This window comes from Salvelinus alpinus, chromosome 28 (assembly GCF_045679555.1).
Source record: "Salvelinus alpinus chromosome 28, SLU_Salpinus.1, whole genome shotgun sequence".
In the NCBI taxonomy this organism is placed as follows: domain Eukaryota; kingdom Metazoa; phylum Chordata; class Actinopteri; order Salmoniformes; family Salmonidae; genus Salvelinus; species Salvelinus alpinus.
In genome coordinates this window covers 11,483,280-11,500,332 of record NC_092113.1, presented here as the reverse complement: position 1 = coordinate 11,500,332, position 17,053 = coordinate 11,483,280, and the positions used below count along the sequence as shown (strand labels likewise).

The window sequence follows — 17,053 nt, the reverse complement described above, 5'->3', positions numbered from 1 at the left end:
ACCTGGACGACAGAAAGGGGACAAATACTTTGTCACAGCACTGTACAGTATATGAAGACTGGTGGGACTGGCACAAACCTGTTCCGTCCTCGACGTTTTCCACCTCCATCACCTCGGTGTTGATTCTTCCTCGGAACAGGTACAGGGGACCGTTGATGGACTTGGTCCTCTTGATGGACTTCTTCCCAGAAACCCTAGGAAATTGAACAGAAAATTGTGAAAGTGTTTTTTTTCTGCACAGAAAAGAAAAGTTGCAAAAATATATAGAAATACATTTTAAAAACAACTTCACAGTCCTGAAGCACACAATGTTAGGTGGACTTTGTCTTGTTTGGTACACACTGCACAAACAGGATTTGGGGATTCACTCGGTTTTTCCATGTCTGGCTTCTTTCTGACACTGAATGAACACACGTTGTGCTCATTCCTGCCACTTTCATGAGGCACTTACCTCTCCACCATCTCGCTCTCATCTCAGTCACCCCATCACAACCTCCCCCTCACCCGCTCTCCCTCCCCCATCCCCTACATCTCCTCCCTCTCTCGTTCTCACCTGGACTTCCTCTTGCAGTAGACCAAGAGGTTGTCAAACAGGAAGAAGACTCTCTCCTGGATGTTGCCGGCTGAGATCTTGAGCAGGTTACCGTGGAGCAGCAGCTCGGTGCAGATGTCAGTCAGATTGGTGCCCTGGGGACAGTCAAGAGAGGACGGCAATTAACCGCTGGTGCCTATTGTCATCTCTCAACTTGACGTGTGTGTGTGTGTGTGGGGGGGGGGGGGTTCTTTGTGTGTGCGCGTGTGTCTATAACAATGATTCTCTTTTACACAGCATGTGTTTACCTTCAGAGTGCACAGCCCCAGTCGAACAACAAAATGCAGCTGTGAGAATTCACACATCAGATGACACTGGATTCGGTTTACACTAAAATAATAGTTTCATTGTGCTAATAGGATGGAATGAACAACAGACGACACCCTCACTCCTACTGTTATACAACAGAACAATAGTGTATACAACAGTCCTTCCCTGAACTTTGCCAATGACCCTTAACACAAGACAAAAGTCAGCTGTGCACTGTTCTTCATCCCACAGTGGTTAGACAAGTTTCCAACTGGCCCCCGAACTGAACTGGAGGAATCTAGTCTAAATAGGGAGGAAACAAGATTGTGTTTAAATAGTGCCGGCTCTGGGTCCCAACGGGACATCTGGTCAGACTTAGACAAAGCCTGCTTTTTTACCCCTGCAAGCCACATACCACTCGTACGGTGAGCTGAGACGTAACATGTGAGGTATTCCAGTTATTTCCCAACGTTTCCCTGATATGTAATGTCACGGCAGTGTTGGGACTCGTGTTATGACCGGTGGAAAGCCGCTGCTATGACAGTTTAGTGGCAGGGTACTTCATGTGAAGTGTTCAAATCCCGATAGTAAAACGTGAGTTAACCGTGCACTCCGCGGCCTCTTTCTCCTCTGCAGCCATGGGATGAAAACCGCAGATTCTTAAACAAAATGTATGTAGTTGCATGTATGTGCATGCACACAAACACTGTCCCTTTTATATATACGATCTGACGCAAGTTCTTAATTGAAAGATTCAACTAGTTTCATAATTCATTCGGTTTTCCATTTTAGCCTAGTCGGGGGGGGGGGGGGGGGGGGGTACATATTGCTGGTTGACGTCATCAAGTATGCATGGAATGTCAACTCACACCGCACTGTACGAGAGCCAAATAAAACCTTTTAACGATACTAGGCCACGACTTAGTCAATGAGTCACTATTTAGTCATTAGATGAAGTCATTTTAAAGCAGTATTTTCAGGGTTTTACATTAGCTCATTGTAAACAAGAAACCTAAAGGGATTCCTTAAGGTTGACCTATGGGATTCTAGCTGTGACGTTAATTATGTATGGGGGTGTTTCAGAAATGGCACCATTACATATATAGTGCACTACTTTAGACCAGAGCCATATGGGACCTCCCCTTTGGCCTCTGATCAAAAGGTAGTGCACTATATAGGGAATAGGGTGCCATTTCAGACAGAAATTCAATCAAACCTACACCAATGCAATTAACCACACACGTACACATTTAGGGCTGCCTCGTAAAGTAATGATTGGTAATATAGAGTGCATGTGCATGGATACATTCGTGCCATACACGTAGCCATAACAAAACATCATTGTTCAATGGAACGCACCAATCTAAATCAACCGGAACTAAGCGTGCCCATGTGTGGACTCTGGATCTCCTGCCCCACCTCCATTTTTGGTACAGAGACACCAACCACTCTTTTATGGTTGGACTTTACCAAATGTAACTCTCTCTTTGATGTCATTGAGAGCAAACCACTGTAGCCGCCCAAAACCAGACCCCCACCACCATCCATAATTGATTCCTCTGGCCACTACATCTCTGACAGTCACGCATAGCTCCCCCCCCAAAAACAGGATTATCCGCACTCTTGTAGGTCAGGTGCATTCCAACCGGCCGAGCAGACGGTTTTACATTTCACCCGATCGATCAAATTCCATGTTTAACTGTGCAGGAAGGCGGGATGGAGGAATGGATAGAGGATGACAGAGGGAGGGATGGTGGAAGCAGGAGGGCTGTCTGTCTATCAGAGCAATGCTAATGCATCTGGGCCCTGATTCTGCACTACTACCTCCCCATTAGGAGTGGAGAGGTGATTACACTGGAGAGTGGAGAGGTGATTACACTGGAGAGTGGAGAGGTGATTACACTGGAGAGTGGAGGGGTGATTACACTGGAGAGTGGAGGGGTGATTACACTGGAGAGTGGAGAGGTGATTACACTGGAGAGTGGAGAGGTGATTACACTGGAGAGTGGAGAGGTGATTACACTGGAGAGTGGAGAGGTGATTACACTGGAGAGTGGAGAGGTGATTACACTGGAGAGTGGAGAGGTGATTACACTGGAGAGTGGAGAGGTGATTACACTGGAGAGTGGAGGAGTGGAGAGTAGTAATAATGGGCTAAAGAGAGGGAAGTAGGTAGGGAGAGGGGTATTGCCTTTCATGAGGATGGACTGTGATACGGAGTGAGTAGACAGAGGCTCTATGTCCCAATACTCATTCACTCTCAGACATGTTTTGACCTCTAGGGGTCAACGCAAAGTGAATCAGAGAACCAATCCCAAAAACAGATGTCCAACTGCCCCCACATCAGTGCCTAGAATCAAATGAGAGTTATTTAACAAAAATGCCAATAAAAATCCTGTATCAAGACAAGTCTGATTGATCTCTGGAAGGAACTGCGACGACATGGTGTAATTTTTTCCCCACGTCGTTTATCCTTGTTAAACACACAACAGCCTCTTGTTTTGTCACATTTTTGACAGAGGACAATCGCGGGGGTGAAACGGTGGCATATTTCATCAGAGCGAGGCAAATCTTGGCAGGCTTTGAGTGTGTGTGTGTGTGTGTGTGTGTGTGTGTGTGTGTGTGTGTGTGTAGGATGCCATTGTGAGGCCCGCTCTCTTTTTCCTCAAAGGGCCCCGCGTGAGACTAGGCCCTGCCTCATCGGGCTCTGCCGATTGGGCAGGGTGCCCTTTGGCCTTCCCATGGCTCCTGAGCGGGCAGATTGTCCTCGCCGGGGCTCAGGGGGCCCAAGGAGAGTCAGGGGACAAGGGCTCTGTTGTGGAGGGTGAGGGAGGCGTGAAAAACGCACTGGGCACTCCGCTCCGCTCCCAAGCCCTGTCTGTGCCCTGTGCACACTGGTAATCTGGGGGAAGCTGGAGGAGTGTTTTACTGTCACAGAAAATGAAGTGGTGCTCAGTATTTGGTGGACTCTCGAAAACTGGCCTAAGCTTTTTCGCCACAGCCGTGACTGAGTCAATGAGGAGGACAGAGTGTGTGTGTGTGTGTGTGTGTGTGTGTGTGTGTGAAAACCATTGACAAATCTAAAAACTGAGCTTCCCTTTTCCATCTCTTTCCTGTCATTCAAACCATTTCTATATAAAGGATAACTGTTCTGCTCCCTCTCCCTTATTCTAACTATCCTCTCTCTCTCTTACTTCTCCTCTCTTAATCTTTCTTCTCACCTCCCACCCCCCTCCATCTCTCCTTCATTGCACACTTCTCTCATCTTCCTAGCACCCCTTCCCTCCCTCCTCTCTCTGACCCCCCACCCTTCTGTCTCGCCTCTCATCTTTAACGCACACGTCTCTCCCCCGCTTTTCACCTTTTAGTACTTTTCCCCTCCTCCCTCCGTCTCTCTCCCTCCTCTCCCTCCCTCAATGGTGACCTATAGGGTGCATCCTAGACATGGTCTAGAGTAGAATAGAATATAATAGAATCCCTCACCTCCCAGCCCTCGATGTGCGACTGCAGCTGCTCCAGGGCCTCCAGTTTCTCCATCTGCCTCTTGGTCTCGTTGATGTTGGAGCACACTGCCTTCATGGCCTGCAGGGCCTCCTCCACCGCTGGGTAGTCCGCGTGCTTCTTGGGTGTCCGCTTCAGCAGCTCCTAGTGGGGGGGAGAGGCGAGCAGAGTGGTCACTTGGTCATTAACGGGTTAAAGCCAAAGTCAAGACGTCTTCAGTAGAACTACAGTAGATAAACAGCCATTGATAATGTTTCAGAGAACAGCCCTGGTGCGTTGGGTGATAAGCACCATGCATCATTATTAGGAATCATCTCAACAGTATTCTGCAAAGAGTCAATGGTGGATGGAGTTGCATTTAGAAGTGGAGAGGTCAGTTAAGATTGTGGGATGATGGATGAACAGAGTCCTGGGGGAATGTTAGAATGGAGGGGGGAGCGTGGAGGTCGGACATAGGATAGTGAGGATGAAGCGGTGGGACGGAGGGTGCAGATCGAATTTTGTGGAGAAGTTGGAAAAAAGGGAGAAATTGGACGTGGGGTGGAGAGTAAAAGATCATACGTGATAGGAGTGGCTCGGACATGGTTGGAATGTGTGTGTTTATGTTCGTGTGTGTCATTCTCCTTGGCTCCAAGGGCCTTACCTTCAGTAGAAGGGGGTACTTGCAGATCCTCTGAATGGGCGATAGCAGGTACCCCTCCAGGGGAATGTCTGTGCTCTTCTTCCCTCCCAGCAGCATACAGTGCTGGAACACAAACAAGACACAGATGTTAACAAAACTGTCATTTATCAAACAGGGACATCTATGGCCTATGACACATCCTCCATCTTCTTTGTGATTCTTCTAGAAATGTAAGTTGGTAACTCCACTAAAATTATAATGTGAAGTGGTTGAGGGCAAGAAGCTAAATCCAAGACACCACAGCATGTCTTCACAGTTGCATTAGCAGCGTCCGTGGGGATCGGGTGGCAAACTGGAACTAAAGTCATGCTTTGAAAAATGTACCCAAGAAATGAGTTTGGTGGTGAAACCCTACTGAGGATTCTTCAGACGAGAGTGAGAGACAACGCTGGTGGGTTCTCTTCTCTGTGCTTTATTTTTCAGTAACCAGGTCTGTCAAATGCAAAGTCCCAGAGGGCGAGTATGAGCAGCATTCACCACAAGATCAAAGGCCAAACTAGATATACGCCGCATGGAAATACTTTGGTGTAGAAAGCAGAAAGCACATCATTGGTCGGTATAGTGCACATATTCCATTTGAAAATCACATTCCACCACTTTCAACTTCATAAGGCACTCTGAGAAGAAACAGCAGTGTCGTGCTCATGCAGTTTTTGGTTGAAGCTTACGCTTGGGGATGGGGGGAGGAGAGGAGCGCAAAAACTGACTGCAGAATTGTGTGATTCCACAGATTCCAGCCGGCTTGGCAATCCTGACGCAATCCCCATCTCCTCTCTCTCTCTCTCTCTCTCTCTCTCTCTCTCTCTCTCTCTCTCTCTCCAGTCTTCTAATCTGAACCTTATTTCCATCAGCGTGCCTGCAGCCAAACTCCCTCCGAGAGCTTCTCTTTAACCTCCTTTCAGCATACTTTCACTTTTACTCCACTCAGCTGTACAGCTTTGTTTTGATGTCCGTGTAGAGACGGCGTACATATTCAGTGCTTGTCAATTAACATGGAAATATCAGCTCAAATACCGCAAAAACATGGAAATGGAATGGAATTCAAGAGAGGAAACAGATGCACCAATGGCTGTTCATGCCGCACCACCCTCAAATAACATTATAATACTAATAACGATTTGCATTTATAAATCGTGACTAATTAATGCAGAGCTTACATCCAAATGTGATTATTCATTAAGCCTCCAGGCTCCCTTCAATTACAGAAGGCGTTGTCTCTACGCCAGAGTTCATCGACTGACTACACCACATCCACAGTTCCCTCACTCCACATCATCCACAAAAAGCACTGTGGACTACCATGCATTTTGGATTGAAACCAGCCTACAGCTTCAACCTGTGGAGTTCAGACTTGTAGCTTAAAGGGTTATTCCACTAAAAGTTGAAATGTATGGGGCAAATCCTAACATCCACTTACGAAAAATGTATCTCAGTCTCCCATTGACGTCGACGCATGACTAAGTTCAAGACAGAAATTTGACTTGTGAAAGTTAGGATTTACCCCCATGTGATGTTCCACTAGCAGCCTGGGATAGAATGTACAGAACACAACTAGAACAAGTTCAGGTCAGTCAATAATGAGACGGAGGAAACACATCGGTGTCAACAAGGCTCAGATCTTCCAGCCAGCCGTGCCAATGGACCGCAGCTGGACAGCGCACACCGACCATGACATCATCTCTGGAAGCGCAATCAAAGGCAGTTCCTGTGTTCATTGTTGAGGGGCAAGAAGGGTTGTCAAAACAAGGAAACAGCTGGACTTCTGGTGACAAAACGACCCTGACACACTCTGTGGTTACATTGTGAGTTTGCCAGAGTAACCAAGCGACCTTTTTCTAATACCTGTTCTTTTTATAACAAACATAAACATGTAAACAGAAGAAGATGTGACATTATGAAGAGGATAGAGAGAAGGATGGTGATTGGGACAGAGGTGGAACATGAAAGAGGAGGAAAAAGATGACACAGGGGAAGAGGATCAGGGAGAAAGTGGGAGGAAGAGGTGGACAAGAAGAGGTGGTAAAGGAAGAGAACATGGTGGAAGGGGAATAGAATGGGAGGAAGAATAAGATAGAGGAAGAGAAGATTATTTTTCTTCAGAGAGAACGAGATATGTAAAAAGACAGTGACGGTTGGCGTCAGCGGTGGGATCCTCACCAGGAGGAATGTCCTGATTTCAGGGATCTTGTTGAGCTCCATCAGCAGCCGCAGGGCTTTCTCGTGGTTACTGCAGTACTCCCCATACACCGAGAACTGCCCCTTCTGAAAGATGGAAGAAACACAAGCCAGTTAGGACCTGATCTGATCCGAATAGAAAAACTTGGCATTGAATATTCTGGAACAGAATTATTTTCAACAACTTTTAGTCAAACACAGATCTCTAGTGATGTCGCAACATCAGTTGAATTGAAGTATAACTCCTATACACATCATTCCAAACAATTAAGATAACAATTCTGATGAGATGTGCTTTCCTTATTTAGGTAAACACTGCACTGAGAAAGCACTCTGAACTTCCTCTATTCACACTGACATAGTTATAGCTAGTGGATATACTGTACTGTCCTATAGGTTTGGCCACAGAAGGCTTTCCTCATGATCACTTAGTAATATGATAGCTATGCACATAGGTTCAATGCATTATTTATCTACCACTAGGGACAACATATAGGCCTAAGGAATCTCTCCCTCAGAATTTAAATGTAGGCTTCAGCCCAAAACCCGATATATAGGCCTTCAAGTCATTAGGAAGTGAAACCAGCTTCAATGTTGGGCCTCCTCACTCTGCTCTGTTTGGTACTGTAACCAAAACTGTGCTGCGGTCACCCGAAACAGCACAGGAAGTGAAATCTTAGCTCGTGCCTGCGAGGCTAGCATATCCTCACAACCTTCAGAGAAACGCTACACTCGCTCTCTCTGAAAAGCTGGACGTGTGCATTTTAGGTAGCGACTTAAAAGGCAGGTCAATATAGAGGCACTCAGTCACTTCGTTGATGCTGTTTGACGCTGTTAAGTTTGTTTTTGAATATTCCAATATTGAGCATGAGGTAAGAATGCTGCGTAACATTTCTATCAGACATCCAATGTTAAATACATGAGGTCACTGTAAAACTGCTGGGGCCAAGCACCATAAAAGATTCACAGGGTAACAATCTCTACCAGGTGCTCCATTGGTCTCGGTGTCTCCCTCTTGCTCCCTCTCTCTCCTTTCTAAATGTCGACTCTCACAGCTCTTTGGAAACAGTATATCAAAGTCAACCTCAAGAGGCCATGCTGCTACAGACTAGTCTAGCCTTCCATCCTCCACCTCCTCTCATGCATGTGTCAGGTCCACATGGTAACGCAGCAAGAAGAGATAACTAATCTGGCTTGTATGTAACGTTAACATTACAGTACGTTCAGCCTCTCTCCGGTTCCCATGACGAGGGTAGATTCAAAGTGTGTCACCGTGTTTGGCGGCTGTAAACGGCGAAGCAACAGAGGGATAGCGTAGCCCAGGGCTCCGCTGTCACACACAGACATACACACAAAGCCGCTGGCTGGCAGGGCAACAAAGTCCGAGGCATCACCGGGAGCAACAGCTAGCCCAGTATATGGTGTGAAACACCAAAAACTCAACACTAATAAGACGAGTAGCCTAACGAACAGCAAAATCACTAGCCTATGTCAATCTACTATACTCCATAGTAGAAAAGTTGACCTATTCTATTGGTTAGTTTGTTGAGAAAAAAATAGCCTATTCCAAACAGACTCTGGGACAATTGTGGGAAGGTAGATCCCACATTCATACAACTAGTAGGCCTAGGCTACACTTTTAAAAGTCTGATGTAACAGAGATCAGAATGTTTCATTTAAAAAAAAGTTTGTTAACCTTTTTTATCCTTGACATTATACACGCAGCCATGCGCACAAGGCGTTAGGCTAGGCGCAAATGTTCGTTCTATAATGCAATTAAGCGGGAAAACACTGATGTCAAAAGGAAGTGAGATGAAAATACATTTCCATTACGAATTTTGAAAGAGGAGATCTAATATGTTACTTTAAAGCAAGGCAAGACATGCCTCATAATATCTATTAAAACGTTCAGGTTTCAAACAAGTAAGTATATTTTGGATAGCCCACTTGTGTGACCGGCCTATGAAGCCTGTTTGAGATGATGCCGTTTTACAAATGTATTTACATCGACTGCCTTTTCCATCAATGAATAGACTAAAAAGCATTATTTCGCAATGGGATTTGTTTTCTTAATCCTGGACATTTGGCCGGTGCCAATTTAATTTATTGGCTTTTCTCAAAAGAAATATAGGCCAAAAACACAGAAACCTGGTGTGTGTGAGAGAGAGAGAGAGTGTGCGTGCATGTCTTCCCGGTCACTTGCATTCAACTTTTCTGACGCAATGCTTAAAATACCAAACTTCTAAGATCATGGCCACCTCATCATAACAAGCAACATTTCTTGACTGAGTTTCCATGGAACATCACAAGCAAGTAAAGACCATGAAACGTCTATGACCCTCTTAGACTACTACTAGGCTTAGAACAGAACTTCCTAAAAGGCCCAGTGCATTCGGAAAGTATTCAGACCCCTTGACTTTTTACACATTTTGTTACATTATAGCCTTATTCTAAAATTGATTAAATCTCAATCTATAAACTATTTAAATATGACATTTACAAGTTTTCAGACCCTTTACTCAGTACTTTGTTGAAGCACCTTTAGCAGTGATTACAGCATAGTCTTCTTGGAAATGACGCTACAAGCTTGGCACACCTGTATTTGGGGAGTTTCTCCCATTCTTCTCAAGCTCTGTCAGGTTGGATGGGAGAGCGTCGCTGCACAGCTATTTTCAGGTCTATCCAGAGATGTTCGATTGGGTTCAAGTCCGGGCTCTGGCTGGGTCACTCAAAGACTTGTCCCGAAGCCACTCTTGAGATGTCTTTGCTCTGTGCTTATGGTCATTGTCCTGTTGGAAGGTGAACATTCGCCCCAGTCTGAGGTCCTGAGCGCTATGTAGCAGGTTTTCATCAAGGATCTCTGTACTTTGCTCCATTCATCTTTGCCTCAATCCTGACTAGTCTCCCAGTCCCTGCCGCTGAAAAACATCCCCATAGCATGATGCTGCCACCACCATGCTTCACCGTATGGATGGTGCCAGGTTTCCTCCAGACGTGACGCTTGGCATTCAGTCCAAGGAGTTCAATCTTGGTTTCATCAGACCAGATAATCTTTTATCTCATGGTCTGAGAGTCGTTAGTTGACTTTTGACAGCCCATTTGGAGTTTGCCATGTTCATTTTACTGAGGAGTGGCTTCCATCTGGCCAATCTACCATAAAGGCCTGATTGGTAAAGTACTGCAGAGATGATTGTCCTGGAAGGTTCTCCCATCTCCACAGAGGAACTCTAGAGCTCTGTCAGAGTGACCATCGGGTTCTTGGTCCCCTCCCTATCCAACACCCTTCTCCCACGATTGCTCAGTTTGGCCGGGCGACCAGCTCTAGGAAGAGTTTAAAATGTTTCATATAATCCCTTTTAGAATAAGGCTGTAACGTAACAAAATGTGGAAAAAGTCAAGGGGTCTGAGTACTTTCCGAAGGCACTGTATATATGGGCTCCCAAGTGGCACAGCGGTCTAAGGCACTGCATCTCAGTGCAAGAGGCATCACTACAGACCCTGGTTCGATCCCAGGGGTCCGTAGTTCCTGTTCCCAAGAAAGCTAAGGTAACTGAACTAAATTACTATTGCCCCGTAGCACTCACTTCTGTCATCATGAAGTGCTTTGAGAGACTAGTCAAGGATCATGAAGTGCTTTGAGAGAATAGTCAAGGATCCTATCACCTCCACCCTACCTGTCACCCTAGACGCACTTCAATTTTCTTACCCCGCCCATAGGTCCACAGACGATGCAATCGCGATCACACTGCACACTGCCCTATCCCATCTGGACAAGAGGAATACCTATGTAAGAATGCCCGTTCATTGACTACACCTCCAAACTCATCATCAAGCTGGAGGGCCTAGGTCTCGAACCTGCCATGTGCAACTGGGTCCTGGACTTCCTGACAGGCCGCCCCCAGGTGAAGGTAGGAAACATCTCCACTCCGCTGATCCTCAACACTGGGGCCCCACAAGGGTGCGTTCTCAGCCCCCTCCTGTACTCCCTGTTCACCCACGACTGCGTGGCCATGCACACCTACAACTCAATCATGAAGTTTGCAGACGACACAACAGTGGTAGGCTTGATTAACAACAACGACGAGACAGCCTACAGGGAGGAGGAGGTGAGGGCCCTCGGAGTGTGGTGTCAGGAAAATAACCTCTCACTCAATGTCAGCAAAACAAAAGAGATGATCGTGGACTTCAGGAAACAGCAGAAGGAGCACCCCCCCCTATCCTCATCGACAGGACAGCAGTGGAGAAGGTGGAAAGTTTTAAGGTCTTCTGTGTTCATATCACCAACAAACTGAAATGGTCCATCCACACAGACCGTGTGGTGAAGAAGGCGCAACAACCTCAGGAGGCTGAAGAAATTTGGCTTGTCACCCACAACCCTCACTAACTTTTACAGGTGCACAATGGAGAGCATCCTGTTGGGCTGTATCACAGCCTGGAACGGCAACTGCACCGCCCACAACCGTAAGGCTCTCCAGAGGGAGGTGCGGTCTGCACCTACAGCACCCGATGTCACAGGAAGGCTAAAAATATCATCATGAACAACAACCACCCGAGCCACTACCTGTTCACCCCGCTTCCATCCAGAAGGCGAGGTCAGTACAGGTGCATCAAAGCTGGGACAGAGAGATGGAAAAACAGCTTCTATCTCAAGGCCATCAGATTGTTTTCCAGCCACCACTAGCATAGAGAGGTGGCTGCCTACCTACAAACTTCATATCATTGGCCACTATAATAAATGGTCACTTTAATAATGTCACTTTAAGAATGTTTACATATCTTGCTTTACTCATCTCATATGTGTATAACGTATACTGTATCATTCACTATCTATTCTTTACTATCTATTGCATCTTAACCGCTCTGTCACTGCTCATCCATATATTTTATACCTATATATTCTCATCCCATTCTTTTACAAGATTATGTGTATTAGGTTTTGTTAGATATTAGGTTTGGTTGTGGAATTGTTAGATATTACCTGTTAGATACTGCTGCACTGTCAGATCTAGAAGCATAAGCATTTCGCTACACTCGCAATAACATCTGCTAACCATGTGTATGTGACCAATAAAATTTGATTTGGGCTGTAACACAACCGGCCGTGATCGGGAGTCCTATAGGGCGGCGCACAATTGGCCCAGCTTGTCCGGGTTTGGCCGGGGTAGGCAGTCATTGTAAATAAGAATTTGTTCTTAACTGACTTGCCTAGTTAAATAGAGGTTAATAAATAAATAAATAAATATATATGTATATATTCATTCCACACCATGAGGTTGGGATAATAATGTTAAAATGATGATTATGCATTTTAGTGTAAGAGCCTTTTGAAAAGACTGTTTTTCAGCCTGTTTTGGTGGAATTAAGTTTTGGCCTGCCTGGTGATATCACCAGGCGGTAAATGGGTTAATAGACCAATACGAAAGAGTTCCATACCTCTCTGCCAATAACAGCTAGTTTTCCCCTCCCCGCTCAGACAGTCCGAGCAAACTTCTTGCTATTTTTTGTTTCTGTTTTAAATTACAATGTTCAAAAAATAATAAAAATAAAAATCCCTGCAAGGTACTTAATTTTTACGCAGAAATTATTTGATATTGAGATAAATACAGCAGCATTGGACCTTTAAGGACTTCTAAAAGTGAACATTAATCTATCTATAAGCTTACCGTATGGGCATTTCTTTAAGTTCCTGAATGTGACCTGTACAATTCCAAAGCCGGGTCAGCCTTGAAGAAACTGGGCCTGATTTCAAGGGCTTCACTTGTGCTCAGAATAGCTCAAAGAGTGTGTTTGTGTCTTTGATAAACACTTGGTTTTCTTCCTTTTCCATCAGTGGAATTTCAGCAGGATAAGAGGAGCAATAACAAACACAGGGCAAATAGGAGTGTCAAAGCATAATGAGTCTATTTAAGAAGGGCCATAATATGATGACTGTTAATTTGGGAGAAAGAGGCCTTGGTCAGGGGACAGCCCAGAAATAGAGCAAATATTGACATCTGTATCCTTCCGAATTAACATTCTCTAGTAGTTTTTTGGGGTAGGTTTGTGTAATCCTCCTCCTCACGCCAACATGGTTCAAACGTCAGCCAAAGGTTCTACCCAGGGTTGGTTTAGTCTGCCGGTCGTTGAAAACCCCCCAATGATTCAACAACATGCACGCCTTAAAAGTCAACATGGTGGAGGGTGATATTTGAGGCCCACTGGCTACTATAGGCTGGATTCCAATCCAATTTTCCACCCTCACTTCCTCTCTCCCTTTGATGAATGTAAGCTTTATCAGGCACTGGGAGTATGCTTTTGAATTGGAATCAAGCCATTGTGCTGGTTTATACTGTGGCCTATGAGCAACATTGAAATAAGACAGATCTTTAGAGAGAGGAGAATCTGTATGCTGTGATTGTGATTGACAGTGAATGGCCCGCTCAACAATGCTGGGTTATAGTGTGATCTAAGCAACATTGGAATAGACAGAGCTTGAGAGAGATAAGAAGAGAATCAGGATGTATTTCTCTGGCTTTGATTGACACCAGAACAATGCTGGGGGTTAATCAGATCTCAGCAGGGGTGTCTGCTGTCACTGGGGTCAAGGGCAGGAGGCGGAGGGCACCAAACGGGGGCAATTGATTGGGCGAGAGGTGTCAGTGTTGAAGGAGAGAGAGGTCACAGACAGAGAGCCCTGTAATGAATACGGAGCTACAATGCCAGTGGCCATGTGAAGATTCTCCCCCCTCCACACACAACTTATTCTGAGAGCTCTTGATTGGAATATTCTACAGTATAGTAGTCCAATTAGAAAACAAAGCTTGGTTACCACCTCCTTGAGGAGGCAACTCTCAACATCCTTTCAATTAATAGAATATTGATAGTTTCAGTTTGACTACAGGAGCTTTCTGTTTGAACAAACACCATTTACAATATGCTTTCTGTCAACTGACAATCCTCAAGCTAATACCTCGTTCTACAAGTCCCCTAAGTGTGTATGTGTGTGGATGCGTGTCTCTGTGTGTATGTGTGTGTCCATGTGTGTGTGTGTCTGTGTGTGCGCAAGAGCAACTAGTTCCGCCATTGTCCCATTGATGACTGACACACCATCTCTTCCCCCGACACAGGCAGCTCTTTGTTGTTCCCAAGGGCCAAACGAGTTCAAAAGGGGGGAGGGGGGGTGGTCGGGAACTGCGGGACGGAGGGAGGAAAGCAATCTGCTGAAGGGGATGCAAGTGACAGGGGCCTTGCATGGGGTTGGCGAGGAACGGATAGAGGGGTCTTTCTGGCTGACAGGATGCAGACTTTTTCGAGGGGAGGGGGGAGCGGGATGGGGGAATTAGCGAGGGAGGAAGAGAGGGAGTGGATTGTGTGTATATTATTATATGAAAGTTGTCGAAGGCCACTTTCACATCAGTTTTGATCTTTTATCCTAACTGCAGTTCATTGGAACAGTGGATAGGGTGTGAGAAGTAGCGTCAGAGCGTAGCTGTGCGTTTATGCTCAAGCCGGTCTCTGTGTCCATATATATGTGCACTGTAAGCGTGTGTGTGCATGGAAGTGTGTGTCACTCACAAACTGGAGGAAGACGTGTCCAAGGGCATGCCCTGGCTGTGGCTCCGGGTGCAGGCTGGCCTCCACTGCAGACAGCACCTCTCTGTGAACGTCCAGGATTGACTCAATGTTGGAGAACAGGATCTGTGGTAGCAGAGAGAGGGTGCGTCTGAAATGTCATCCTATTACCTATATAGTGCACTTATTTGGACGGGGACCCATAGGGCCTCACCACATTTTGTAAAAATATTTTATGCATAGTCATTTTTGTCAAAGCATCATTAGGATAGTTTTTAATAGGCGGCCATATTTACCTTGACATGCTCAGGCGACAGACACTGTTGCTCTTCGGCAGTTTGTCGGATTCTGTGCAAAAAGGCCTGCATGAGGAAAAAAGAAAGATAGTGGTTAGGTTCATACTGCATGTATCATACACTAGGTGGTATATGTACAGCAATATGTGATATGGGGGATTGCAGTCGTCAGTTTACTTTAGATTTAAGGGTTAGGTTGGGGGTGAACTTCTTCCGGTGAGCTTCATAAATATTATGGTCTCACCTGTGTTTAGCTTAAGCTCTGCCTCAAATACCTTACATGCATACAGAATCCCCATGGTACGTGTAACTAATGTATACTGTAAGCCCTTGCTATAGAAGACATTTAAACCAATGTACCTGGGAAATCGTCGGAGACACCTCTATAAATAACTCAATTATTGAGCATCACACTTTTTTCCATTTCCTCGATGTAACTGTGCTGTGATAAGCCCACGTCAGACTGATCAGCTGCTCAGTGGCTCGCAACAGTGTGTTTGTGAGCACTGCGTCTCCCTGCAGAAAGCTGACCTGTCACTCAAATCCTGACGAGAGAAAAATAAAAAAGGGAGGGGTACTAGAATGCCTCCGCTGTCTCTTTCTTCCCACCTCACTTCCTCTCAGGTTGTTTGTCTGTCTTTGAATGTCTCTCACAACTTCTACGAAGCATAAGCTTGCCAAATAGGAGCAGTGTGTGTAAAAGAAAATGTATATGGCACTTGATCATGACGCCTAATAGAAAGTCCACAAGGAAACAGATTGCTCATCCGGCATTTGCAAAGTGGACCACAACCTCTTGTGGGGTTTGGTGGCACCGCTTTACACCTCATCCCTATCCACAATGACAGAGCAGGAAGATGCACACACGCAATAAAATATGTAGCAATAAAATAATCCCCTTACTGCAAATCCCACCCATCTGGCGCTCCAGGCAGACTAGAACAAATGCTCCAAGTTTTGGAAAGATTTCAAATAGGGCTTGAACCCAGGTCTGGTGCTGTTCTGCTTTGGGATGGTTCAGGACGGGTGAATTGTGCTCCAAGCATAATATACTCATTAATCCTCCCATATGGTGACTTGTACCATGTCCATGTTGAAGGAGTCCATTCATGTGGAAGATTGCCCCCTGGCATCTTAGAAGGAGGGGGGGGCCAAGAAACAAGGACTTCCACACTACATGGTGAGGAGGACAGGGGGATGGGCATGGAGGAGTGGTGGGAGGGGGAGGGGGTTTAGGGTTGGTATGGAATGGAATGGGAGAGGAGGGGAGGTGAAAACGAGAGTATCTCGAGTCACAACTTATTTGTGACTTCGTAGTTCGTACAACTGCACCATGGACGGTCTCGCTCTTAAAATGTCTAAATGTGCCACAAAGATGTGGAAGAAGGGGGTTTGTACAAGTGTGCGAGGCCGCAAGCAACAAAGAGGTCCTTTCGGTGTCTGTGATACATCCAGACACCAGTGATTCTCACCCGGGCTGTATTGGCTATCGGCAGTGTTCCATCACCAAACGACTGCACTTGTTTATTTTAAGACAAGAGGGGGCAGCTTTGTCCATCTCAAATCGCCATGCGCCGCTACCAGCATCACAGAACGGGGAGCGCAGATCAGGTAACACATTGGCCGGTCAGAATTCAAAGAAAACAATTTGTGGGAGGGGGGCCCATGGCTGAAAATTGAGGAGAGTCAGTATCCTTAAAAATAAAAAAAATAAAAAATAACAGGTGGCTGGCAAGGAAAAAAAGCAGACAAAACAATAAACAATGTGGAGAGAGTAGACATCACAGAATCATGCTGACAGAAATCTTCCATTGGACATGCTTCTAAAATGACTATTCACTTGTTACTTCCAAATCAATTAAGGTGGTAGATTACGTCTGACACTGTTGTTTTTCATATATCCAGGTCTCAGGTTGCCCTTTATGCAGGTTTTTGACGTCAGTGAGCAGTCATCGGGGCTTTGCTTTTCCGCTTCCGTAGGATCAACCTTTCTCTTGTTGTAAATAG

At 45.7% G+C, this 17,053-nt stretch overlaps 1 protein-coding gene across 1 annotated transcript in view; it reads right to left on the bottom strand.

The window, feature by feature from the left end:
- Positions 1 to 17,053, bottom strand: part of prex1 (phosphatidylinositol-3,4,5-trisphosphate-dependent Rac exchange factor 1) — a 112,260-nt gene that overhangs the window by 75,729 nt on the left and 19,478 nt on the right. Inside the window, exons 2-8 of the mRNA XM_071371612.1 lie at positions 15,047 to 15,112; positions 14,754 to 14,876; positions 7,182 to 7,286; positions 4,986 to 5,087; positions 4,325 to 4,486; positions 554 to 687; positions 79 to 194 (exon numbers count right to left, since the gene is read on the bottom strand). Of these exons, the coding sequence (XP_071227713.1) occupies positions 79 to 194; positions 554 to 687; positions 4,325 to 4,486; positions 4,986 to 5,087; positions 7,182 to 7,286; positions 14,754 to 14,876; positions 15,047 to 15,112 (808 nt within the window). The remainder of the gene's footprint in view (positions 1 to 78; positions 195 to 553; positions 688 to 4,324; positions 4,487 to 4,985; positions 5,088 to 7,181; positions 7,287 to 14,753; positions 14,877 to 15,046; positions 15,113 to 17,053) is intronic.